We start from the raw sequence: 26,173 nt of genomic DNA, 5'->3' as shown, positions 1-26,173 counted from the left end.
GGGCTGCGGGTGGTGCGGCCCGTTACCGTGGAGACCAGCCACACTCCCCTCCCCGCCTCGGGCTGCGAGTGGTGCGGCCCGTTACCGTGGAGACCAGCCACACTCCCCGGGCCGCCTCGCTACACAGTTGCTGGGAAGAACTGGAAGCGGGGAGAGCAGCCCTGGGGGCGGGGGCCCTTCTCCCGAAGACAGAGAAATAGACGGAGGCATGCGGGTGGGGGCCGACCGAGGCGGTAAGAGGCGGGGGGGAGACGCTGACCCTGCACCGGGAGAAAAACTAGGGAGCCCGGGGGTGTTAAGCGTCTGCTCCCTCCGTGCCAGGCGTTGTGCCAAGTGTTGGGGGTACAACAGTGGATAAGCAATGGGGCTAATTGGGAGACGGAGGATGACCACTGGTGTGAAAGGGGGTGGGGTCGGGGGCGGCAATTGGAGAACGCTTTTCTCACGGGGTCTTAGGGGGCAGCAAATGGGGTTCAGGAGAGGCCGCCTGAGTTTTCTTGTCAAACAAAAAGGGCCAAGGACATTTCTAGAAGTCGGTACAACTTGAGCAAAGAAAGGCATGAAATAACAAGGTGTGTGTGGGGGGGGGGGAGATGGAGATGGAGGGAGGGGGGGGAAGGGGGGGTAAGAAGGCCCCGACCCGAAAGAGTGAGAAAAGCCCGTGAGGGTTCCCGCGATTACCCACGGCCTGCGGGTCCAGGGCTGGGTCTGAACAGGTAGCAAGGTGAACAGCTCTGCATGTTGGAAAAATCAGTCTGTCAGCAGAATGTAAAATGGACCGGGTGGAGGCAAGACTGGAGGTTATTTGGCCGTTAAAAAATACAAATCCTGGGATGGCTTTATTTTGGATAAGTATTTAGGAGAATCTGAAATCCAGCTTTTAGCAAAACAGGAAGCTAACTGAAGGATTTCTTTTATCCACTAATCAGGGCTACCTCTCTACCCATGACCGAGGACCATTTTCCATGTCCCCCTCCTGTGACCAGTCCCCAGAGTAAGGTTACCCACCTTTGTCAAAACTCTGGACCTGTCCTGAGTGCACTTATTCTACAAATATTTGGGGGGAGCTACTATGTTCTAGGCACTGTTTTATGCAAAAGCCTTCTAGCAGCAAACATAACTAAGTTCCTGCCCTCGTGAGTCTTACCTCTAGTGGCTTTATGGGGACAGAGCAGGGAGAGACAGATAATAAATAAGTAAATAACAGATGATGGAACGTGCTGAGGAGAAACGAAAGCAGGGTGGGAGGACTACTCTTTGAGATGGGGTGCTCAAGGAGGCCTCCCTAACGAGGCTTCATTTGCACAAAGGCTTGACCTCGCCTCCCCCAGCGCCAGCGCGCTCTGGCTCCCAGTCGGCCCTGTATGTTCACGGACGAAGGGTTGCTTAAGTATCCCATGAAGTGCTTGAAGAGGTGGCCCCTGTGGCCTACCGGGTGCTGCATCTCTGGAGCACTGGCAGTTTCCAGGGCCCTTTCCCATTCTCCGTCTGATTGGATCCTCTGGAGGACGACGGGGTTGCAGCAGGCAGGGCAGTGAGTCGTCCCCCTTCCGTCCTGCAGACGAACGCAGGTCCAGTGCCCTTCCTGAGCGCACAGCACGTTGCTCTGCAGCCCTCCTCCCTCCTGCACCGGCCCACACGGTCACCCCGAGGCCAGGCCGCAGGCCTCCCAGTTCATTCCGTGTTAATCTGTCACTGAAATGGAACTGAGACACCGAGGGGTGCCCACTGCCTATGAGGTGTTTCCCTTTCGACAGCCTCTGCCACTAGAGTCTCCCAGCCAAGCGCACTGGAGTGAGGCCTGTTGTTTTTTAAGACATTGCCGCGTTATCTTGGTGCCTCCCCAAAAAACAAAGCATCCTCCGAATAAAGGATTAAAGACCAGGAGAGAAGAGCAAGTTGCCACCCCTCGTCAGGCTCCTGAGTGATTTCAGGAGAACGCGCGCTTGTGTTCAGGCTGCATCTCCACTCGGAGTTTCTCACTTGCTGTAGTTTGCCAGATTTTTCTGGTTGCTAATAACAGGAACCCCAATGAGCCAGCTTAGGCAAAAAAGTAGGGATTATAAAGAACGGGCTACCTCATGGAACCTGAGAGCAGAAAGTGAAGTCAGTTCTCACAAGTGCTTGGGATCAGTAATGAGAAATTCAAGACCCAAGGCAGTTTCTCACCCTCCTCTCCCTTCACCTCCCATCCCCAAGTATTTCTTATCCCCCTGGCCCTCCTCCCACGTCAGCTACAACCTAATGGGAGAGAGACACGTTTTTAAAATCGCACTGATGAATGTATCATTCTAAATTAAGATAAGTGCTCTGAAAGAAAGGCACAGCTCTGCATTTATATAACACAAAGCAACCCGAAGCAAAGCGGGATGCTCGAGAAGACTTCCCTAGGAAGTGATATTTGAGCTGAAATTTGAAGGAGTGGTTTGGGAGAAGAATGTTCCAGAGCAAAGACAGCACATGAAAGGCCCTGTGGTTAAAGGAACCGTAGCACTCCAGGCGCCGAAGGGAGAGGGTGCCTGGAACCCAGAAGCGGGGAGCAGTGGGGAAGTGGGGAAGCCGGCGAGGTAGGGACGCAGCAGCCAGGCCACGCGAGGCCTCAGAGGCCATTGTAAGGATCTTACCCTTCACCCTAGAAATGAAGGGAGGTCTTTGAACAGTTTTAAGCAGGAGAGGGAAGAGGCGTGACATTGGATTTCTGTCTTTAAAAGGTCCATTGGGCTTTAGGGAGGAGAACAGATTGGATACAGGGTGGCCAGTTAGGGTCTAGTGAAGTTGTCCATGGCCGAGATGACTGGCTGGACAAGAGAAGTGTCAGTGGGGACAGATAAGTGGAGAGACAGACGAGATTAGGCGACGGGTTGGATAGAGGGAGCGAGGTGTCCAGAATAATTCCTAGGTTTCTGACTCCGGTAGGCGGGTGGCGAGTCGTCTCTCTAAGCTCGAGGACGGGCGGGTAGACAGGTTTGTAGAGACTGACTGGGTCTTGGCCGAGCTGAATCTGAGGTGCTCCAGGTGGAAATACCCAGGTCTGGAGCCAGCGGGTGTGGGCTTCTGACACACAGCTGGGAGTGATTGTTGTGTCGGTGTAGCTGAAGCCCCGCAAGAGAGGAGGAAGGTCTCTAATGAGCCTGGGGACACCGACTAAAGGCTCAGGGAAAGGAGGAGGGGCCTGCCGGGAGAGAGTGGCTGCACGGAGCCCGCGGCGGGCAGTGACCCCTAACGACCCTGTTCTCCCAGGACAGCTTCTGAATGCTTCCCAGACAAGCTTACTGATCCTTGTTGGGTACATGTCACCACTGAGTCACTGAGCTGAGAGAGGCAGGCTGGGGACTCCGCCCTCTGAGAGAGATGCGGTTCTCAGAGAAAAAATGCAGCCCTATCCCAATACTTTCCTTTCCCGACCTTCTCAAAATCGCTGTGGTCACTTGCTGTCCCCTTTCTCATGAAGCCTTTGCCATACTCTCAACACAGCCACCTCCTTAGACCTTCCAGGTCTAAGCTCAGAAGGCACCTTCGCTGACCCCTTAACCTAGGGTAGAGCCCCTCCTGACTGCCCTCCATCACGGCACCGTTTGCTTCCTCCACAGCACTTTCCATAATGTGTAATTAATGTAATTTCAACATCAGTCTCCCCCTCTGGAATCAAGCCCTGCAAGGGACACGGACAAGTCTCGCTTAGTGGTTCTGCTGGGGATGACTGTGCTCCCAGGAGACATCAGGCCATGTCTGCAGACGTGTCAGGTTGTCACAACTTCGGGGACAGGAGTGCTGCTGGCATCTAATAGGCAGAGGCCAGGGATGCTGCTAAGCAATCTGCAAGGCACGGGACAGCTTCACAACAAAGAACGATCTGGTCCAAAATGTGAGCAGGGCCAAGACTGGGAAACCCTTGTTACCTTGTTTGACATTTTACCCTCAGCACCTAGCACAAAGCCTGGCACCTCGGGGGCATTTGATGAGTTCATTGGGTGAGTTAAAGGAGAGCTGAGCTGAATATAGGTATCCCCCAGGGCTGTTGTCCGCATGCTGCACTTACCTTTCTCATTTCTGGAATTCTTTGTCTCCCTAGGAAAATAAGCACGGAGTGTTTCTATAATGGCTGCACAAACCAGTCATGTCTCCCAAAGTCAAGACAATAAGTATCTGGAGAATCGCTGGTAAGCATCTGCTCTGATTTTGGAAATTAAAACAATAATAATATTTGCTCTTGGGAGTTGAGGGGGAAATACCTGCCTTGAAGTGAGGCAGGTAAATGGTCATTGCATTCTCTCATCCCTGAGGGCCTCATGAACCTGGGGTCCACATTTTATCAGGACCCTACAGGACCCCTCCCCAGTTACTGCACAGAAATAACATTGCTTCTAGAGTCAACATCCAGGGCCGGGCACTGATCAGAGCGCTGTTTTGTAGCATGAAGAGGAACGTTGACAGAGATCCAAAGAAGCAGCCGAACCAGAAGGATGTCAGTGGACTTGGCCAGAATCTAGACAATGGACTACTGGTTACACACGTTAACCAGACACAGGACTTACTGGTAAAAACCTTTGTGCTTTAACTGAGTCACACAGTCTACAGGTCATAGCGAGGGGATGCAGAATGTGTCCAGCTCTGGGTATTTCTTCTCTTCACATAGGATCCCAGGACCGGAAAAGACTAGTTAAGCACCCAGCTCTAATCCTCTGCCTTTATGTGTTTTGCTTTTTTGTTTTTGTTTTTTTGGTTAATCCTCACACGACTATATTCTTTCCATTGATTTAGAGAGAGTGGAAGAGGGAGAGTTATGGCAGAAGAATTAACCTTTGGAGTCTAGAATAACCAGGACACTGGTTTTTGGCTGACTCTCAGTTGTGAGCCATCTTCCCAAGATGGTGAGTGGATTGTCTAGAACTCAGAATTCTTCATACCATAGAAGCAATTGTCAGCAGGGGTGGCCAGGTGCAAGCCTGACCCATAACCATCTACCTAATCTAAACTAGAGTTTAAATACCACACCTGTGAAATGATAATCTGTCCAAAACAATACAGTGTTTATACTGTCAAACAATCAGGGAAATAGTCCAGTCTTACTTTTCTCGAGTATTGGCACTTACGGGAAAGCAACCTTAATTAAAAGGAAATGAAGAAATGTCAATAGTCTTGAGATTCTGAAGGATTCTTTCACCAACTTCAGATGATGACTTGCATTTCACCTTATTTCATATAAATACCCGACTTCCCAGGAGTATAAGGACCAGTCCTACATTTATCAGCCACAGTCTGGGCCGCCTCTGCCTCACCAATGAGTAGGAGTGGGAAAGAGGGAGAGGAGTCCCCAGTGCAAAGATCCTACTGTGCTGGCTCCTCCTTTAAGAGTGCAATCACTATGCCCCACAGTCAGAATCCAGGATGCATGTAAAAGTGAATCTTCAAGTATTAATAATACAAAATCCACATCCAAAACATGATGGCTCATTTCAAATGCAAGTAAAATGGAAGAAAGGAGCTGTGTCCACTGGGGAGATGGGCGAGTCCTGAAAGATGAGAAGGGTGACATCTAGTATTCAGATGGTGTGTGGCGCTGTTTCCCTAAGGGCAGGGCCGGAGGATGGTTCTAGGCCCTGTTGTTCAAGGACCAGGTGTTACTCAGCATAGAATCCCGTAATGAGAACGTTATCTTTTCAGTCCCTTCTCTCTGTTCTTAGTGAGGTAGTGCCAGTTTGGTGCTAAATTTTTTTTTTTCCAGTTTCTTTTTTTTTTTTAATCTTTACTATTGAAAGTATTACAGTTGTCCCCTTTTTTCCCCCTATTGATTCCCTCCACCCCGCATCCACCCCACCCCCAGGCCTTCCCCATACCAGTGTCTGTGTCCATGGGTTATGCTTATAAACATAGAAGTTCTTTGATTAATCTCTCCCCACCTACTCCCCACCCCTGCCTTCCTTCTGAGGGCCCTCAGTCTGTTCCATGCTTCTATGTCTCTGGATCCATTTTGTTCATCAGTTTATTTTGTTTATTACATTCCACATATGAGTGAGATCATGTGATGTTTGTCTTTCTCTGCCTCGCTTATTTCACTTAGCATAATACTTTCCGGTTCCCTCCATGCTGTCCCAAAGGGTAAGAGCTCCTTCTTTTTTACAGCTGCATAGTATTCCACAGTGTAAATGTCCCACAGCTTTTTTACCCAGTCATCTGCTGATGGGCACTTGGGCTGTTTCCAGATCTTGGCTATTGTAAATTGCGCTGCTATGAACATAGGGATGTGTAAGTTCTTTCTGATTAGTGTTTCAGGTTTCTTAGGATATATTCCTAGAACTGAAATCACTGGGTCATAAGGCAGTTCCATTTTTAATTTTTTGAGGAATCTCCATACTGTTTTCCATAGTGGCTGCTCCAGTCTGCATTCCCACCAGCAGTGTACGAGGTTCCCCTTTCTCCACATCCTCACCAGCATTTGTCATTCGTTGATTTGTTGATGATAGGCATTCTGACAGGTGTGAGACGGTATCTCGTTGTGGTTTTAATTTGCATCTCTCTGATGATTATCGACGTTGAGCATTTTTTCTTATGTCTCTTGGCCATCTGTATGTCCATTTTGGAGAAGTGTCTATTTAGGTCTTTTGCCCATTTTTTAATTGGATTAATTAGATTAAATTGTCTTCCTTTTGGTAAGTTGTATGAGTTCCTTATATATTTTGGATATTAACCCTTTATCAGATGTGTTATTGGCAAATATGTTCTCCCATACAGTGGGCTCCCTTTTCGTTTTGTTGATGGTTTCTCTTGCTGTGTAGAAGCTGTTTATTTTGATGTAGTCCCATTTGTTTATTTTCTCCTTTGTTTCTCTTGCCCTAGGAGATGTATTGGCAAACATATTGCCATGAGAGATGTCTGCGATTTTGCTGTTTACATTTTCTTCTAGGATTTTATGGTTTCACATCTTACATTTAAGTCTTTTATCCATTTTGAGTTTATTTCTGTGTATGGTGTAAGTTGGTGGTCTAGTTTCATTTTTTTGCATATACCAGTCCAATTTTCCCAACACCATTTATTGAAGAGAGTGTCTTTAATTGCATGCTCTTGCCTCTTTTGTCAAATATTAATTACCATAATGGCATGGGTAAATTTCTGGGGTCTCTGTTCTGTTCCATTGGTCTATATGTCTGTTCTTGTGCCAGTACCAGGCTGTTTTGATTACAGTGGCTTTTTAGTATAATTTGATATCTGGTGTTGTGATCCCTCCAACTTTGTTCTTTTTTCTCAAGATTGCCATGGCTATTCAGGGTCTTTTTTGGTTCCATATAAATTTTCAAAGCGTTTGTTCTAGATCTGTGAAATATGCTTAGGGATTGCATTGAATCTATAGATTGCTTTGGGTAGTATGGACATTTTAATGATTTTAATTCTAATTCTTCCAATCCATGAACATAGTATGTTTTTCCTTTTTTTTTTCTTTTTTTTTTTATATCTTTCTCTATTTCTTTTTTCAGTGTCACGTAGTTTTCCAAGTACAGGTCTTTTACATCTTTGGTTAAGTTTATTCCTATGTATCTTATTTTTTAGTTGCAATGGTAAATGAGATTATTTTTTAGTTTCTCTTTCTGGGAGTACATTTTTGATGTATAAAAATGCCATCGATTTCTGGGTATTAATTATGTATCCTGCTATCTTACTGAATTCATTTATTAAATGTAGTAGCTTTTTGGTAGAGTCTTTAGGATTTTCTAGGTACAATATCATGTCATCTGCAAATAATAACAGTTTTACTTCCTCCTTTCCAATTTGGATGCCTTTTATGTTTTCTTCTTGTCTGATCACTGTGGCTAGGACTTCCAGTACTATGCTGAATAAGAGTGGTGAATGTGGACATCCCTGTCTTGTTCGAGTTCTTAGGGGAAATGGTTTTAGTTTTTGCCCATTGAGTATGGTATTGACTGTAGGTTTGTCATATATGGCCTTTATTATGTTGAGGTATGATCCTTCTATTCCCACTTTGCTGAGAATTTTTATCAAAAATGGGTGTTGGATTTTATCGAATGCTTTTTCTGCATCTATTGATATGATCATGTGATTTTTGTCTTTCAATTTGTTATGTGATGTATCACATTTATTGATTTGCAAATATTGTACCAGCCTTGCATCCCTGGAATAAATCCCTCTTGGTCATGGTGTATGATCTTTTTAATGCTGGATCTGATTTGCTAATATTTTGTTGAGGCTTTTGGGATCTATGTTCATCAGGGATATTGGCCTATAATTCTCTTTCTTTGTAGTGTCTTTATCTGGTTTTGGAATTAGGCTAATGCTGGCCTTGTAAGAAGTGTTCCTTGGAAGTGTTCCTTCCTCTTGGATTTTTGGAGTAGTTTGAGGGTAGGTGTTAGTTCTTCTTTGAATGTTTGGTAAAACTCCTCTGTGAAGCCATCCAGACCAGGGCTTTTGTGTGCTGGGAGTTTTTTGATTACTGCTTCAACTTCATCAGCAGTTATCAGCCTATTCAGGTTTTCTGAACTTTCCTGATTTTTGGAAGTTTGAATTTTTCTAGGAATCTGTCCATTTCATGCAGATTGTCCAGCTTGGTGGCGTATAGTTGTCCATAGTATTTTCTTTCAATCCTTTTTATTTTTGTGGTGTCAGTTGTTACTTCACCTCTTTCATTTCTAATTTATTTGGGTCCTCTCTCTGTTTCTTCATGAGTCTGTCTAAAGGTTCATCAATCTTGTTTATCTTTTCAAAGAACCAGCTCTTGGCTTCATTGACCTTTGGTATTGTTTTTTTTAGTCTCTATGTCATTTATTTCTGCTCTGATATTTATTATTTCTTTCCTTCTACTTACTCTGGGCTTTTCTTGTTGTTCTCTTTCTAAGTTTTTAAGTTGCAGGTTTAGAGAGTCTGTTAGAAGTTTTTCTTGCCTTTTGAGGTGGCCCTTCAGTGCTATGAACCTCCCCCTCAGGACTGCTTTCACTGTGCCCCATGGATTTGAGGTTGTAGTTTGGTGCTAATTTAAAGACAGTATATTGATGTGGTTATGATCCTGACGATCCTGACAGCTATTCTGTTCTATTTGAATCCCAGCTTGCAAAGTGCTTGACACATAATAAGTGCTATTTAAGTGTTTGCTTTAATTACCAGTATTTCTCACACCTCTTTAACACTTGCTGATTTCCTTCTGACACAGAGAGAAAGTAGGCCTCAGGCACAAAACTTAAGGCACAGTAGTATCTCCAGGGACAGTCCTTGTCTCAGTTTTATGGTTGCCTTCCACTGCCATTGAGAAGGATTTATGCAGAAGCACATGTTCTATGCCAGCGCTTCACAGTGTCCATCTTACAGGTGAAGAGACACTGACTTGCTCAGCATCACGAAGCCAGCAAACCTAGAGCCCCATTGTTAGGGCAGCAAATTTATGCTCAGAAATAGATTGTCTTTGCCAGTAATTTATTTAGCACAGGCTCACTGTGGGAATTATAATAGTTTCACAAGCCAGTGGCAACAGGATAATGTCTCTTCATAAGCCAGTAAAGAAATAACACACTTTGAAAGAAGTTACAGTTGTTTCAGGCAAGAGGAATTTAAGGGAAATAAATTCGGTGGAAGTGTCCCTCCCTCTGAGCTGGTGAGTGGTTCTCGAAGAGCTGCTGTCCGGCTGCCAGGGCAAAGAGAAGGTTGCTTGTTGTCAGAGTGTGCTGCTAGGGAATGAGGGCCCTTTGTTGGTGGGCAAGATGCCCTCCTTCCCGGGGCTGCTGCCGGGTTTTTACCACTGCCGGGAAAGAGTCGTCTTACCACGGCAGGAGCTCGTGCCCAAGGTCTTCAGAGGGCTGTTTAGATGAACAGAGTCCCCTTGCCCAGACCAAGCATTCGGGGAGTCCTCACAGTCTTGTATTTAAAGGCTGACTGTCCTCTAGCTGTAGCTGTGCCTGCCACCAGCTGGGCTGGTTTATCAACGACAGCAGATGTCATGGCAACATCCCACAGCTCCGCAATGTAAACAGCTTCACTCCTAGATCAAAACAACTTCATTGGAGTCATAAGCAAGTGGACTTGAAATCATATCAAACAGTCCACACTCCTTTCTTCGCGCTCATTTTCCCCCCACCCTCGTCCTCCCCCTCCATATCCTCTGTCCTTTCCAGGGTAGCTTCGCCAGCCACAGTGGAGAGCTTCCACCCCTCGGCCACCACCTCGCCCGCTGCAGTAAAAGCCCTGACAAATACAAGCCCAGGCAGGACCCACTTAAGGTTCAAACAGGTGCCCAAGAGCAGGTGACGAGACCTTTGAATCTAGACTGGTCTCCCAGTGGGTTAACCAGTGCCCTGGCCCCTTCTACAATCACCAGATGCTGGGGGGGGGGGTCCTCCCCATGGACTGAGCTGGTCTCTTACGATGCCATCTTGTGCCGTGAGTCATAGCAACTTTGGCGACATTTAAGGTCAACCCATCACATGGGCAGCAGTGGCTGTGCTGGGAGCTCTTGCAAAACCCTCCAGTAGTCCAGGTCTTGCACACCTCCAGCCTCTCCTGGCGCCCTGCTGCCCTGTATCCACTGCACTCCAACCACAGTGGGCACCTTTCTGCTCTTCAAACCCTCTGAGCCCTCCCCCAATGCCTGTGACTGGAGCGTGTTCCCAGCTCTGCACGGCTGGCTCTTAACCTCTGGATCCTGGCCCAGAGAGGCTCCCTGTCTCCACCTTGCTCATTTCTATCACATCTCCCCTTCCTTTCTGGAATTATGCGCGTTGACTTCGTTTCTTCCTTACTGTGCATCCGCCCCCACTGGAACATAAGCTCCGAGAAGGCAAGGGCATTGCCATCGTGCCCCGGCAGCTGGCTCCGCGGCAGCTCTAGCACCAGGAGCAGAGCCTCGTCCACAGCAGGGCTCACAAACACCCACCGGGAGAGGGGGAAATGCTGGCCTCCAGGAGAGCTGAGCAGCCACTGTGGACTCAGGGCCTCTGCTTAGCTTCCTCCACCTTCCGGCTCCCAGAAGCATCACCAGTGTTGACCTTACCGTGAAGGACTTCAGCTCCACACCAAGGCCCCACTCTGTTCTGAGCTTAGCACTATGCAGGTGACATAGGTGTCAATAGGTCCAAGTAAGGGGGCATAGTCCATTTCGTGGGCAGACTCTGAATCTAGAAAATTCTTCCTCTGAAACTCACCCCCTGCTCCTGCTTCCAGCCTCTGGAATGGACAGAATAAACCCATCCCCTCCCCCATGGGTTAGTCAACAAATGTTTGTTGGGGACCCTCAGACTGGTAGGTAGGCGAGACTCACCCACCTGAAAGGACAGAAGGTGAGTGTAGAGATAAGCAGAGCCCACCAGTGAGGACAGGCGGCTTCCCAGCAGTAGAGGCGCGCTCCCTCCCCCCACCACTGTGTCGGGGGACTGGAGGCTGGCAGGGCAGCGGGAGCTTCCTGGTGAAGAATGGGGGGGGGGGCGTGCCCTGAGGGAGGCTGTCTACAGGGCAGGGGAAGCTGCAGGCGCCTAACTGGAAGTCAGGCATCTCACGTGCTTGGTTTGCAGGCATATATGACTTTCCCTGGTTGGTCCTGAGCTGGAAACAGGACAAAAGATGGGAAGGCTGGCACTAGAGACCAAGTCCTGACCGTTGGGCAGGTTGCTGCAGAGGTTGTGGGTCAAGTTGTATCATCACGCGTGGGCTAGCTGTGGTGTGTGCACTCAGTCCCTCCCAGGCAGGAGTAGGGAATGAGCCCTGAATTGTCCAGCGCACCTTAGGGAGGTGAGGGAGGGAACTGGTGCTTCACTTCAGGGTGCTGGCCCAGAGCACAGGCCTCCACGTCCATCAGCTCCTTCAGCAAGGCCAGATCTTGCACAGACTGTGCTCAGGTAGGACCTGTGTGAGCTGGCAGCCCTCGGGCATCTGTGGGGAGAGGACTGAGAGCCAGGCGTTCTCAGCCTCGCCCTCCTTCCACGGTTGGTTGGTTGGTTGGTTGGTTGGTTGGTTGGTTGGTTGGTTGGTTGGACAGACTCTGGCTTCCCTCTCACAGAGGCTGCGGGGAGAGGAGACGCAGCCTTCAGCGTGGGAAGACTCGCAGGACTGGCTTTCGACTCACAGTTTGAAGTTTGAGAAGCTCACCTTGGCTGACCTGATCAGCCAGGGCACAACTGTGTTGTAAGTGTAAAGCCACCCTCTCCCCAGCCCTCTGGGACACACCCAGCCACCGGCCACCAGGCCAGAGCCCTTCCTAAGGCTTTGCCTCTTCAGGGAGGAGAGCAGCAGTGCTGTCAAGAACGTGCGCTTCTCAACTCCAGTCATCCTCCGGTTCGAATCACAGCTCTCTGAGTAAGTGCTTCTCAGTTCCCCCCCAGCCCCGAGCTTAGGATTGCCTCCTGTCAGCACCTTGAAAGCCACTCTGTTCAAATGACAATCTCTGGGACTTTGGGAGAGTCTCTTCCCACTTCTGGCTCGTTTCCTTTTTTCTCAAATAGAAAAAAAGAAAACTAGAGCTAGACCAGTTTTGGACCATCTAGTTGGACCATCTCAGTTTTTCTCGGCCTTCTAACAGTGATGCTCCCTTTGGATAAACACATAAAACTCAGCCTCCTCTGCTGTGTAACGGCTCAGTGGGACCACTTTCAGTGACCAGTGGGCTGGGTTCAGACTTCTGTAAACATTTGTCAAAACACACAGGCTCCCAACTCCCAAAAGATTAACCAAAATGCCTATGTGTACATTCCATCCTGCTATGCAGTCTATGGCCCATGGCTGCTGTTTTCCCGAGGTTTCCTACCAAGCCATTGTAATAATTAATAGCTAACATTTGTTCATGTGTCAGCAATTCTAAGGGCTGCATGCATCATCTCAGTCCTCACAACCTGAAATATCGTATTACTCTAAAGTTAACTAAAAGTCTATTGCTAAGTGACCGATTCGCCAAATTTATCAAAACATTTTGACTGTAACTTTTATAGCAATTTTGGGGGGTTGGAAGGTTTAAATAGGTTTTAAAGAATTCTGCAATATTTTGCTTGGTTGGCTTTAATTGTGAATGGAGCATTTTAAGGAATATTCGAGTCTATTCAGTTCATAGGTCACCTGACAAATTGATTTTCAAGGGACTGGCTTTCAGTAAATTGACATTTGGGAAGTTGACTTGGATAGAGTCCCGTTATTATCTTCATGCTGGAGATGATGAAATGGGGCTGGGAGAAGTTAGCAAACCTGCCCAAGGTCACACAGCTAGTAAATGGCAAAGCTGGACCTCCAGACAGGTATGCCTCCCTGTTCACGCCCTCGGCCCCGTTCACGCTCACGGATGCCTGGAAACCAACACCACCCGCTGCCCCACGGTTTCATACCAAAGACCTTCCTTATCCTTCTCTAGGCCCCCCAATCCCACCTCACTTCAATGAGGGCAAATCAGTTAAATTCCAGTGGCCAAGTCTTTAAGTTGAGCATCTATTACGTGCTGGTCTCCAAACAGCCACTGGAATGGTTTGCTCCTTGTTTTGGGAACTAAGTGTTTTGTTCATCAGTGCACTGAGAAGGTGCTGGGCGGCCTCAGGTGTGCCTTTATGGCAGGAGTGGGGAACCTTTTTTCTGCCAAGGGCCATTTGGATATTTATATCATTGGAGGGTCATATAAAATTATCAACTTAAAAATTAGCCTGCTATATTTGGTCAGGCATTTCATTAACTCACCCCTAATGTGATGGCTGGAACTGCTGCTCTTTGGTGAGGCCTTGGCAGGGCCAGACCACATGATTCCGGGCTGGATGTCCCCCACCCCTGCTTTATGGTCAGCTCCAGGTGACCGCCAAGTCCCCCCTGAGAGAACACAGATCTGTGAAGAGCAGGAGTGTTTTTCCACCTTCCTCACGAGAACCCCTCCGCAGCCCTGCCCCCACTTGGAGCCCACTCTGGTCTCACTACACCCAGTCTCTGGTGTACACAGCATCCCCGAGCAGCTCCCACAGTGCTCCTGCCAAAGTAACGGCCTCATTTCCTCTGCTAAATCTTGCCCCACATTCTCCCCCCGCCTTGGATGCATTGAAAATGAACCCCATCCACGCTTTCCTTCCATGTGAGTGGCTGTTGCTCAGTGACAAAGCTGACCTTGGGTGACAAGTCTTCCTGGTGTTTTGACAGAGCTATTGAACTCTATCAACAGAGAATTCAGTGGCTCACAGAAAGCAGCAAAAAGGTAACACAGGTGGACTTCATGCTTTGCCCCTTTCCCTCATTCCCTCTGTATTTGTTAGACCCTTTCAGGTGCCATAGACCTCCAATTTAAATTGTCTTCAGCAAAAAAAAAATTCTTGACCTAGATGAATTGAAAATCCAGACATAGCTGTATCCAGGGCTCAAACGATGACACCTCTTTGTCTCTGGGTTCCGTTCTCCTTGGGTTGATTTTATTCTCAGGAAGGCTGTCCCAGGCTTGGGGTGATGGTCATCAGCAGCTTTAAGCTTACATGTCACCAGCTAGAGGGCACCTCACCTACCTTTCTCAGTACACCCCCTCAGTTCCTAGGATTAACTCTCGCTGGGCCAGTTTAGACCAATCTCCATCGCCCAGGGATGAGATACTAACTGAGTAGGGCTGGAACTAGTGCTCATTCCTGGGGAAGCAGAGGAGCAGAAGAGAGTGGGTACCCCCTAAACCTCATGAAGTGTACTACATAAGAAGCCAGAGTGCTGTTACCAGAGAGGACACAAATCTGGGCAGGTGAGAAGAGATGTCCCCTGGACCACTTAGCCACAGACCCTTAGTGAGATTTATCAGACTAAGGCTGATCGTCTGCACAGAATCCTCCTGAAAGTTTGAAGTTGACTCACTCTCAAATTTGTTTTAGCCCGTTTTCCTCCAGCAGATGCTTTTAGGCATTTTCTGGAGAAATTTTCATTGTCATGACTGGGAAGGGAGGTTGCCAGGGAAGCTGCTAATGTCCCACAGTGCTCAGGCCAGCTCCCTACCAAGGAGAATTATCTGGCCGACACTGTAGTGCAGAGGCTGGCAAACCCTGGTGTAGACAGAAGAGAAAGAGCACTAACCCAGTGCTTCCCAAAAGTTTTTGTGCAGCCCGACCCCTGGGGGGAGGGAGGTCTTGTTAAAATGCAGACTCTCATTAGGTAAGTCTGGGTGGGACCCGAGGTGCCGCATCTCACAAGCTCCCAGGGCATGGCGGTGCTGTCAGCCCGTGGCCCACACGTGCAGGAACAAGTGCCCAGGGCGCCAAGGTCTAGTCTTCAGGATGAGGAGGGGAGTTTGGCTGGCCAAGGAGACAGGACTGGCCAGCGAGCGGAAGGAAAGGCCAGTGTGTATTAGGAGTTTCCCACTGGTTTCAAACTGTGTCCGATGCTGCTCAGAACGTTGAGAACTTAGACTTGACCGTTGGGTTTGGCAAGAGCGAGGTTGTTGGTCGCCTTGATAAATGTGGCTTTAGAGGAGTCCCCACTTGCATGGGTCACAGAAGGGGGGGCGTGAAGCACTGCTAACAAGGAAGGCAGAGAATCAAGTGGCAACAGGAGACAGGTGGGCCCGGAGGGGTTGTCCCTGTGTGGATGGCACTGTCGCTGCCTGTCCTGTGGAGAAGAGGGCGGCAGAAGCACAGTCCCAGTTTGACAGGAGAGGATCTGCTGGCGCAGCCGGAGGGTTGGCCTTAGGGCTCGGGGGTTAGCTTTAGAGCCTTGTAACAGGAAAAAGGCAAAAGTGTGTGGGCACAGGGGCAGATTCTGCTGGAAAGATGAAGAGAAAAACTTCTTTAGTTTGTTTCTGTTTTCTCAGTGAAATTGGAGGCCAAGAGAATGCAGAAAGAGAACATTGGAGGTGTGAGAGCATAAAATACTCACCTCTGGAGCAGGAAGGTGAACTGTCAGGGAAACTGGGTGTCCAGTGAAGCAGGACTTACAGCAAAAAGCATGAGGTGGAACTGTGACCCCCGATCCGTGCAGAAGCCACAGCACTGACGGAGAGGCAGGGGCGGTCAGAGACACATCAGCTCAGACCCCGGCAGCGGCGAGCAGAGCACGCCTGGCTCCGAGCGGCAGAGAAGAGGAAATAAGTGAGGATCTAGAGAAGCGGGATTAGATGCGCTGATGTAGTGAGATGTCAAACCTTGTCTCTTACAGAGGATGCTTTTCTACAGGCTCCACATTTTATCCAGTGAGTGTGCATCATCTCATAAGAGTAGGCAGTAAATATCAGTGAAAAAACACATAAAGAACAGGCCACCACAGAGCAGGAGCAGCAGCCAGGACCTAGGCTTTGTTTTCTCTTTACTGCTGCTTGTTGAGGTCGGAGGGTTAGAAATTCCCTCTCGGAGCACTCAAAGGCTTTGGAGGAGCACAGAGCCGGCTGGTTATCTCTGGGTGCCCTCTTTGGTTTTAGGCATTTGGCCTCATCAAGGGGTCCAGTGTCGGCATCCTCATCGATGCCTCAGCCATCAGCAGTGGCCCCAGGAAAGAAGAATTCCAGAATGACCTCCTGGTGAGTCTCTGGCACAGAGGACCCCGAACCACTCCCACCACCCCTCCCTCCCCTTTGTGTGCTGGCTCCTGGCCTGGTTTATAGCAAATGCAAAATGACTTGTTTTACTAAGCACAGTTCACACTTAATTAGCACCTACAGTTAAAGAAACCCAACCTCAGTCATTTTCCCTTGCAGTGTGAGCTTCTAGTATTCTCTCCCCACTAACTTGACTTTGTCTCAAGATTCCCTATAGGTCCTTCCTCCCCTCCCACAGCTTGTTCCCTGGACAGTACCACACAGCACACAGCACAGGCTGCCCAGCCCGCTCTGCTTTCTCCAGCATGCCCGTAACAGAGAAGCTGGGAACTCTAGAATCAGATGACTAGAGTCAAATCTCAGCCCCCTCTACCACCTTGGGCTCTGTGACTGCATTATCTAACCTCCCTGTGCCTTAGTTACCTCATCTGTAAAATGGGGATGATAACAGTGGCCCATCACAGGGTTGCCAGAGGGAGACAGGTCCCCATGCAAGCTAAGTGCTTGGTACAAAGTCTGGCATAGAAAAGACCTCTGTGGTCTCTGTAAAGTAACATGGGGGCACTGTTTTCTTACAGGAACCCCTATAGCTTTGGATAGGGGCCTTAGCAGCAAGAGCCAATTCAGTCTTTATAGGGTTCAACATGGGGCAGTTATCCAGAGTCGTGCCCTGTTCCTGGTCTCAGTAGGTGTCAGGGAACAGTCGTGAGTGCAAGCTCGCCTTCAGGAGTCCTCAGGGCTGAGTTTCCAGAGATCCCCCAAGGGGGCTGGTCTAATATAAGCCAACACATGCTGGTGGCATGCAGGTGAAATTTCCAGCTGGGGGAAGAAGAGGAAGGAGGTATCTTTCTCTCGGATATTCACCAGCTACAGCTTAAGAACGCCAATCAAACAGGCCGGTGTTGTGCCCGTTGCTCCATCCCCAGCTCACATGCTCGGAGAGAAATGCCTACCCCGTCTCTCTTCTCTCTGGGAGCTGCGGTTCAGGGCTCAAGCAGAGCGCACACTCAGATCCGTAGGCAAGGCGCCGCACACGCCACCCACACCTGCCCCAGGTGTGCAGCCGCCTGGCGAGCTGCTCGGGAAGAGAGCGCAATCTGCAGTTAGCGAGGGGAGGATGTTGCCGGTGGAAGTGAGGCCGGTTCACGGTCACAAGGGAAGCATCCCAGGGACCCACGCACGGGAGGCTGAGGTTCAGCCGTAAGGCTTACCGTAGACGCGAAGTCTAAGGGCTGGCCTGCGTTCAGCTTCGTCCCCTGTGCAAGGAGACGGGCCTTGTCTTCAGCAGACCCAGAGCAAAGGCAGCGTCCAGAGCTCCTGTGCGGGCCGCAGCTTAGCCCGCGCCTGTCCCCGCCCTGCCAGTGTGGCCGGTTCCGGCTGCGTCTGGTTGGCGCTGCGGGGCTGTACCCAGGCTGCGCTTGGAGTCTGAGTTTGGAGCCCACGTGGCTGCAGGACTCCGGGCGGCTGCTAGGGCCATGCGGCTGCCACGGGGGGAGAACACGGGGCGGGGGGGGGAAGCATGTCAGAGACCGAGACACGGAGACAGACAAAGAGCGCGCGCCCCTGTTCAGTTCACTGTCTCCGGCTTGGGAGGGACCAGGCCTCTTTCAAACTAACCAATCAACTTCCAAGTCTTCCAGGGGCTCGTGGTGGGTCCTCCCCCAACCAATCTCTTTCCCAGGTGAGTCCTGTGTCCCTTGTCCAATCCGGTCCTTTTCCCAGGCTAGGCTCCGCCCCTCGTCGGCGCCGCCTTGGCTCCCGGGGCACCTGCCTCCCGCGGCAGCACCTCCCCTGCGCCGTCTTGGCTCCCGCTGCGCGTGTGCCCAGTGGGGAATTCCCCCTTTATTATTAATTTTTAAAAACTTATTGTTGAAAAGATTACAGATGTCTCCTTTTTTCCCCAGTAACCGCTTCCACTCCCTCCCCAGCCCCTCCCCACACTATGGTCTGAATATAAATTCTTTGGTTAGTGTCTCCCCGCCCGCCCTCGCCGAGATCCGTCGGTCTGTCCCAGGCTCCTGTGCCACTGAACCTACTTTCTAAGCTCATCAGTTCATTGCTTGCTCCTCCCCGCAGTGCGGGCGAGTGGGGCGCTGCGTCCCGGGGAGACGGGAGAGCCGGCGGTCCCCGTTCCCGGGGAGGCGGGGGGGAGGCGGGAGGGAGCGGGCTCCGCGGCGGGGCGGGAGGGAACCTCGGCCAGACTAGAGCGGACGGGACCGCACTCCCCGCAGGACCCAGCGGCCGCGTGGGCTCGGAGGCCGGTCCAGAGGCTGCGGGGAGTCCTGCTGCTCCCCCGGCTGCAAGTCTCCTGGGGACCCTCAGAGTTTAGGGGACCGAGGGCAAAGTGTGCCTGAGGGAGACTCGGGCTGGCTTCCCGCCGCCGGCCTCCCCGGGCTCGCGCCGGGCCCCCCCCCCCCCGTTTCCTCAGGGAAGGCCCCCCCCCCGTTTCCTCGGGGAAGGCCCCCCCCCGTTTCCTCGGGGAAGGCCCCCCCCGTTTCCTCGGGGAAGGCCCCCCCCCCGTTTCCTCGGGGAAGGCCCCCCCCGTTTCCTCGGGGAAGGCCCCCCTCCCGTTTCCTCGGGGAAGGCCCCCCTCCCGTTTCCTCGGGGAAGGCCCCCCCCCGTTTCCTCGGGGAAGGCCCCCCCCCGTTTCCTCGGGGAAGGCCCCCCCCCCGTTTCCTCGGGGAAGGCCCCCCCCCGTTTCCTCGGGGAAGGCCCCCCCCCGTTTCCTCGGGGAAGGCCCCCCCCCGTTTCCTCGGGGAAGGCCCCCCTCCCGTTTGTTTCTGCCCCCCCCCCCCCCCCGAGCCGGCGGGCGGGCGGCCCCTGCGGTGAGGGGAGGCCGCCGCGCCCTGAACGAGGCTCCCCGCCCGCCCGCCGACGCCGCCCGCGCCTCTCCCCAGCGCCTGGCGGACGAGCAGCTGAGCCGCAAGGAGACGCTGTTCGCGCTGAGCTTCGGCGCCGCCGCCCGCGCGCTCTGGCCGCACCCGGTGGACGTCGGCGCCTCCGCGTGAGTGCTGCGGCCGCGCCGCGGGGCCGGGCGGTCGCTCCCCGAGGGCTGGCGGCTTCAGCGCGGTTCAGGGACCCTGTCGGATGAGTCAGTGCAAAGACGAGTCACACATAAGAGCAGAAACGCCGGGAGCTTTTGGGGAAAGGGTCACCCCGCAAGCGGTCCGCCAGGTGGAAAGACAAGACAACCACGAAACACCATTTTTACCCAGCGCACTAGCAGATAGTTTTATTATGAAAATAATACATACTCATCTTCAGAAATTCAAACATTATTAGAAGATGTGATCATAGCAAACGAGCCCCCCCTCTCCCCCCAGCAGCAGCTGTGCACTCGCCCAGCCCGCCCCAGGCGCCTGTGCCTTCAGCCCCGTTTATTCAAACGCTGGCCTGCAAAAGGCTTCCCACCTACCCTTGAATAGCCTTCTCTCTCTCTCTCTCTCTCTCTCTCTCTCTCTCTCTCTCTCTCTCTCTCTCTCTCTCTCTCTCTCTCTCTCTCTCGCATACAGGGCCGCCTCATTGTTTTTATTAAATCCGCACCCAGCCATATGTTTTTTTATTGATTTTAGAGAGAGAGGAAGGGGGAGAGAGAGAAACATTGATTGGTAGCCTCCTGTATGTACCCCGACTGGGGATGAAACCTGCAACCTAGGTATGTGCCCTGACCAGGAATGAACCCACAGTGTCTGAGTGCACAGGAAGGTGCTCCAACCAACCGAGCCACCCATCCACGGCTGCCTCGTTCTTTTCAATGGCTATATTAGTAGTCCACTGCATAGATATACTACAATTTAGCTAGTCCTTTATGTGGGAGTTTCGGGGAGCCAGGAGAGGGAAGGTATGTAAGAGTTTCTACTTACACTACTGAGTAGAAATTTTCCCATGAAGGGAATATCCTTGCTCACCCACCATTTGTAAAGTACCACGCTAGGCACTTTGATTCTTGCCCCATTTTGCAGATGAGGAACCTGTGACTTAGGTTGGGGAACATGCCCAAAGCGGCAGAGGCAGGATTAGATTCCAGAGCAGAGTCCAGGAAAATCCACGTGTTGGATTCTGGGATGGAGGTCTCCCTGCCAGCACTGGCTGTGAAGAGGACCCTGTCCGAGTAGAGAGGTGCTTAGTTCTAGCAGTGCTGGCTTTGAATCCTGGCTCTGACAGTTACTGGGTGACCTTGACCAGTCCTTCACCTCTCTCATGAGCAGAATGAGGTCAAGGATACCTGCCCCTCACTGAGTTGTTGTGAAGATGAAATGAAAAATAAGTACCTGGCTTGTGGCAGGTACTCAGTGAATGAGAGCATTTTTAAAAATATGTTTTTATTGATTTTTAGAGAGAGAGAAAGGGAGAGGGAGAGACAGATAGAAACATCAATGATGAGAGAGTCATTGATCGCCTGCCTCTTGCACACCCCCGACTGGGAATCGAGCCCACAACCCCGGGCACGTGCCCTGACTGGGAATCGAACCATGACCTCTTGGCTCATAGGTCGAAGCTCAACCACTGAGCCATGCCCGGCCGGGCAATGAGAACATTTTTTTGCTGTGATTTCCACCTTAATTAGACCCCTGATCCCACTGTCCAACCCGGAAGTGACCTTGAGATCATCTAGCCTGGAGTTCCTCAGCTTCAGTCATTCCTGGACTTACGTGATTTTCATCATATTTCTGCCACATGTACTATTATTTGATATGCACCGCTTGCTTTGTTATCGATTTTCTTTATATCAACCCTGTTTGTGGTTGAAGGAAATTCTCTGTTAGCACCGTAACTGAGAAGCCCAGAGTCCTTGCCATAATTAGAAAGTAGCCAAAAAATAAATACAAGGAAAGCAAACCAAATGATAATATTAAATTCCAGCTTGAAGCCTGTTGGCTAGCAGAGGCACTAGGCCTGAATTTGCTCTTTCTCTGTTTAGAAGGGAGACTCAACAGTTATTCTAACAAAAGACAGACTTCTGGCAACAAGCTGAGATTATGGGGTTTTTGCTCAGACTGAAAAGACAGGAAAAGGGCAGAACTCTATCACTAGTACCATGTGAGGTATTTAACAAGAAAGCACTGTGTTGAGTTGCTTTCCCTGTTACCAGTGGTGTGTATCCCAATCCACATGAGATGCAGCCACACATCCACGGCCTTCTCTTAGAGCATTCGGAGTATTAGGGGGTTACCTCCATGCTTCAGGCTGAGGTCTTCCTCCCAGGAGAGTTGGGGGGTTAGGGGGTGGGTGGAAGAAGAATCTTACCCCTAGACCCTCTGACAACAGGATTTCTAGAAGCTCAGGTCCTAGAGTCAGACCTGGTTTCGATTCTAAGTGTTGCCAGTTGCTTACCGTATCATCTTGGCAAGTCCTAACTCTGAGCCTTAGTCTCCTCATCTGTAAAATGGGAATAAAGTCATCCACCTCAAAGAGTTATCATCAGGCTTAACTGAGCTCGCATTTGCCCCGGGCCTGGCACCCTGGAAGAGAGCTGTGATTAGATTGCTGTTGTCTGCGTTACTGCCTCCCCAGCCTGCAGGAATTCAAGCTCTGGGTAAAGAAGCTGCAGCCTGATAGAGGCAGCAATCTGCTACAAGCCCTGAGGAAAATCTTCGCTCTGAAGGGGCTGAATTCTCTGGTCACCATATTGGGAAGCTGGTAGGTGTCCTTTCCTAAGCCAATAACAGACTACACGGAGGGGCCAGAGAACCAAACCACTGTTAGAAGAAAGAGCACCAAGCATGACTCCTGACACATGCTTGACAGAAGAACTATGTTCATGGGGCATCAGTCACAGGGCCAGCAGAGCAGGCCAGGTCTGTGGTTCATTCCACCCTGCACCTTACACAGTGACCTGGGACCCAGGTGGTTGGTTAGACCCTGCAGATGTTCCCTAGAAAGTATCACTTTGCTCTGAAATGGCCCCATGCGGGGGTGCCCATTACCTTCCTCCGTCTTCCCCCAGCCCAGATCAGCCTGCTGAGATCCTGTCTGACTACATCCAGCAGTCCACCATGGGCAGGGGCCTCCACACCCACATTGTCACGTACAAATGCGAGGACCAGGTGCCGCTTGTAAGTACCCGAGACTTTCCGAGGTTTCCCTTGGATAGGCCATAGTGAGCGGGGCCAGCCTGTGAGACTCCCTGCTTGGACAGGCCCCAAGCTGTGGGCCAGAACAGGTTCTCCTTGTGCCTAGCTCTCCCTTTGGTTAGCTGGGGAGTGTTAGAGAGTTGGGAGGCCCTGTCAAGGAGAAAGCGTGTTGGAGTTTGGCTTTGCGCGAGTGAGGGTGACCCTGCGGCCATCCCCACAGGCTGTCCTGAAGAACCTCGCGGAGGCTGTTGGGGGCCATTACCACTGCTACACCTCAGAGACAGAGGTAGGCTCCCCCCCCCCCCCCCCCGGCTGCTCTCCTCCCTGCCTGCTGCTGTTGTGCCGGGGGGATCTGGGCCAGGACAGACCATGCTGTGTACTTGCTTCCCCGCCTTCCCCAAGCTCAATGGGCTCACACAGGTATAATCAGGTTAAAATGAACGTGTGGGAAGAACAGGGACATGGAGTCACAAGAGATCCTTTTGTCAGCATGTATGATGAGCTGTTTGCATGCCTATGAGGATGGAGGCCTTTTAAAGCCTAGTGGGTAGAATCCTGAGTCTTTTCAGATGCCATCCATGTGGGCCCCATCAAAACTCTGAGTCTGAGTCAGTGGCCTCAGTTCTCTCTCCTAGATACACCCCTGCTCCTGCAGGGGACCCACAGCGATCCGTTCTGTACCAGTCCATCCACAGTGCCCTTGTCCCAGTTCATAACATCACATACCCCGCGTCCACAGTGGAGGCAACAGCGAATGTATGTGTAAATCCATTTGGCAGATTGAGACGCCAACCATTCCCTCAGCTCACAGGCAGTGTATTGCCTGCTGGCGGTTAATAGCCACGAGGAAACGAATAGCTGCCTCTCACAAGTACGTTCAGGGGTCACAAAATGTAGCATGTCACATGGGGGAGCCAACATCAGGAAACATTTCCTTTCAGCAACATCCTTCTTGTTACCTCATTGCCCAGATTCTGTTTGTAGGGGTTGCAGACTACGGGGGCTAGAAAAGTCCAGTAAATAAATAAAACTGGCTGATTTAAGAGATATTTCATTTAAAACCTGTGTCCCTCTTGGCTTATGTGTTGTTTTTCCACTCTTGATGGAGATATGAGGTACAACAAATTTCATTGTCTTCTTTAATATGAGCAACACAACTGCAAGAATGACAAAAAATGATAACTGACTCTGGTGGGGGCAACAGAGAGTGGTGGGGACTGTGGTGAACTAGACAGCACCTGCCCATCTGAAGAGGCGCCCTGCTCAGCCCCACAGGCACTGCTCTGCAGGAATGCGGCCTGTGGTGCAAGGTCCTTCGAGTTTTTCAAGAAGAACCAGAAATCTGGATTATTTTAAGTGTTATTTTTTCATTAAAAAAAAAAAATGAGGTGAAATTCACACAGCATAAAGTTAACCACTTTAAAGTGCACAACTAGTGGTATTTATACAGTCAAGGTGGTTAAGCCACCACCTCTGTGTAGATCCAGAACACACTCATCACCCGAAAGGACAGCTCCTGGTATCCCCTCATCTGCCTTCTGACTCTGTGGGTTTATTTAGCCTGGACATTTCATTTAAGTGGAATAATATACCTTTTGTGTCTGGCTTCTTTCACTTAGGGTGATGTTTTCAAGGTCCATCTATGTTGTAGCAGGTATCAGTACTTTATTCCTTTTTGTGGTGATAATGTTCCATTTCCTGGATATGCTAACCCTTCCTCTATCCATTCATCACGTGATGGACGTTTGGGCTGTTTCCACCTTTCGGCTATTGTGAGCTGCCATGAATATTAGTTTACAAGTACCCCAGTCCCTGTCCTCCAGCATTTGAGGTGTATACCTAGGAGGGCAATGCTCAGTCATAGAGTGACTCTGTTTAATTTTTTCAGGAGCCACCAAACTGTTTTCCACAGCAGCTGCACCCTTTTACATTCCCACCAGCAGTGCACAAGAGTTTCGGTTCTCCACATTCTGGCCAACATTTATTATAGTTCTTTCAAAATTATTATTATTATTGTAGGCCTGCTAGAGGGTGTCAAGTGTTTCTTCACATTTTTAAGGTTGGACAACCCTTCACTTGTTTAAAAACACTGCAGGCCAGTGCTGTACAAAAGACCACTGCATTTGAGAGCTCTGTCTGGTATGCTGACCCCCTAGGCAGTCAGGTTCAAACAGTCTGCCACTCGGCTCAAGGACTTGACGTGCCACTTGCCTCTCTTTCCTTGGCTACTGCTGGTGGCTGGGTGGCCTCTGGATGGCTGACTGCTCCTAACACCCCCAGATCTGTGCCAGCCCCGAGGTCCATGAGCTGTTGGCGGAGATGCAGAAGGCCCAGAGCCTCCTGAGCCACGTCCAAGTTCTGCGCCGTAGCGCCCCTTGTGAGGAGCTCACGGGTGTGATGAAAGAGGTAGGTGGGAGGGACAATTCTGGGACCTACTCCAGAAGGCACTCAGCTGGCCTCACTCCGTTCTTCTTCCTCACCTGTATGTCAGAGGGCAGGGCTGTTGAGCTCCCATGTCCTGGAAGGGAGAGAGCGGCTGGGTGCGCTCAGTGGGCCTCCCACTGCCCCAGAAGGTCCTGGTGGGTCTTCAAACTGAAAAATGTATTTCAGGGGAAGTCCAGCAGGCTCCTGTCTCCCCTTCCATCTCCTTCTCCTCCCAATCTGGAGAGTAATGAAGCCTCAACCACACAGAGTAGGCCATCTAGGAGGTGGTCTTTCACCCCAGCCCTCACTCAGGGCCAGCCCCTGCTCAGCAACAGTTCGTCTGTCATGGGCAGGGAGCACAAGCACCCTAGAAGCTCTAGGCTGTTTAGACGGCACAGTGGACTTGGCTGTGGACAAAGAGCGCTGGGAGGCATTCGTCCTGGCTGGTTGCAGTGAGAGGCACAGCACCTGGGCGGGGGCTTCAGCTGCAGTCCCGCTCTTCCACCGGTTGTGCTTGTGCGTAACCACGATGCATTCGCATTATAATCACAGCGCTCACTTGCTGAGCGCACAATGTAAGGGGCACAGTGCTTGCTTCTCTAAACGCCTTATTTTATCCCTGCAACAACAGTATATCAGGTAGGTATGTGATCAACCCCATCTTACAGATGAGCAAACTGAAGTCACCAGGTTAAACAGTGAGCTCAGGATCACAGAGAGAGAAGCGCAGAGTCTGACGGAACCCAGGTCTGCCAGTGCCAGACTCTCGTTAGGAATTTCCCAAAGTGAAATGCACGTGCATGTGGGGTTTGCAAGATGACTGTAGGGCGATCCATGGATTAATACTTTTTATGTTATATATTTAAAACTAGCTCATTATGGTAGTAATAGATCTTTCTATTAAAATTATTTAAATATGAAAAAGTTATTTAAATACAAAAAAGGAGTCTGTTTTCAAAAGTAAATAAAATTGAATAGAAAAAAAGCTTTAATGCCGTATGTTTGATTTAAAAATAAACTGAGTACATAATAGTACAATGGTATTCAGATATAGCAAAATTCATGAAAATGGTGCTCAGATGTCCAAAGTTTGGGAATTGTGGTTCTACATTTCACTTCTTCGTGAGCTGTGTGATTTAACCTCTCAGAACCCCAGGTTTTCAGTTTATAAATGTGGGCAGGGAAGGCTGGGCTAGATCAGAGCTCCCGACATGTTTTGGTGTAG

The 26,173-nt window shown here is 50.4% G+C and overlaps 1 protein-coding gene across 3 annotated transcripts in view; it reads left to right on the top strand.

Moving 5' to 3' along the window:
* VWA3A (von Willebrand factor A domain containing 3A) overlaps positions 1-26,173 on the top strand; it is a 47,235-nt gene continuing 21,062 nt past the window's right edge. For 2 of the 3 annotated variants that reach the window (XM_081133494.1, XM_081133495.1), the window contains exons 1-12: positions 1-233; positions 4,073-4,160; positions 4,414-4,537; positions 11,990-12,114; positions 12,208-12,285; positions 14,092-14,146; positions 16,334-16,432; positions 19,348-19,454; positions 21,965-22,090; positions 22,398-22,506; positions 22,745-22,810; positions 24,805-24,930. In XM_081133494.1, coding sequence (XP_080989620.1) covers positions 4,099-4,160; positions 4,414-4,537; positions 11,990-12,114; positions 12,208-12,285; positions 14,092-14,146; positions 16,334-16,432; positions 19,348-19,454; positions 21,965-22,090; positions 22,398-22,506; positions 22,745-22,810; positions 24,805-24,930 — 1,077 coding nt within the window. In that variant the 5' untranslated portion in view covers positions 1-233; positions 4,073-4,098. Of the gene's footprint in view, positions 234-4,072; positions 4,161-4,413; positions 4,538-4,761; positions 4,872-11,989; positions 12,115-12,207; positions 12,286-14,091; positions 14,147-16,333; positions 16,433-19,347; positions 19,455-21,964; positions 22,091-22,397; positions 22,507-22,744; positions 22,811-24,804; positions 24,931-26,173 lie in introns of all 3 variants that reach the window. The other variant, XM_081133496.1, reaches the window with a different exon arrangement.

This window comes from Miniopterus schreibersii (assembly GCF_964146895.1).
Source record: "Miniopterus schreibersii genome assembly, chromosome: 3".
Lineage (NCBI taxonomy): Eukaryota > Metazoa > Chordata > Mammalia > Chiroptera > Miniopteridae > Miniopterus > Miniopterus schreibersii.
This window is presented reverse-complemented; position numbering and strand designations above follow the sequence as displayed.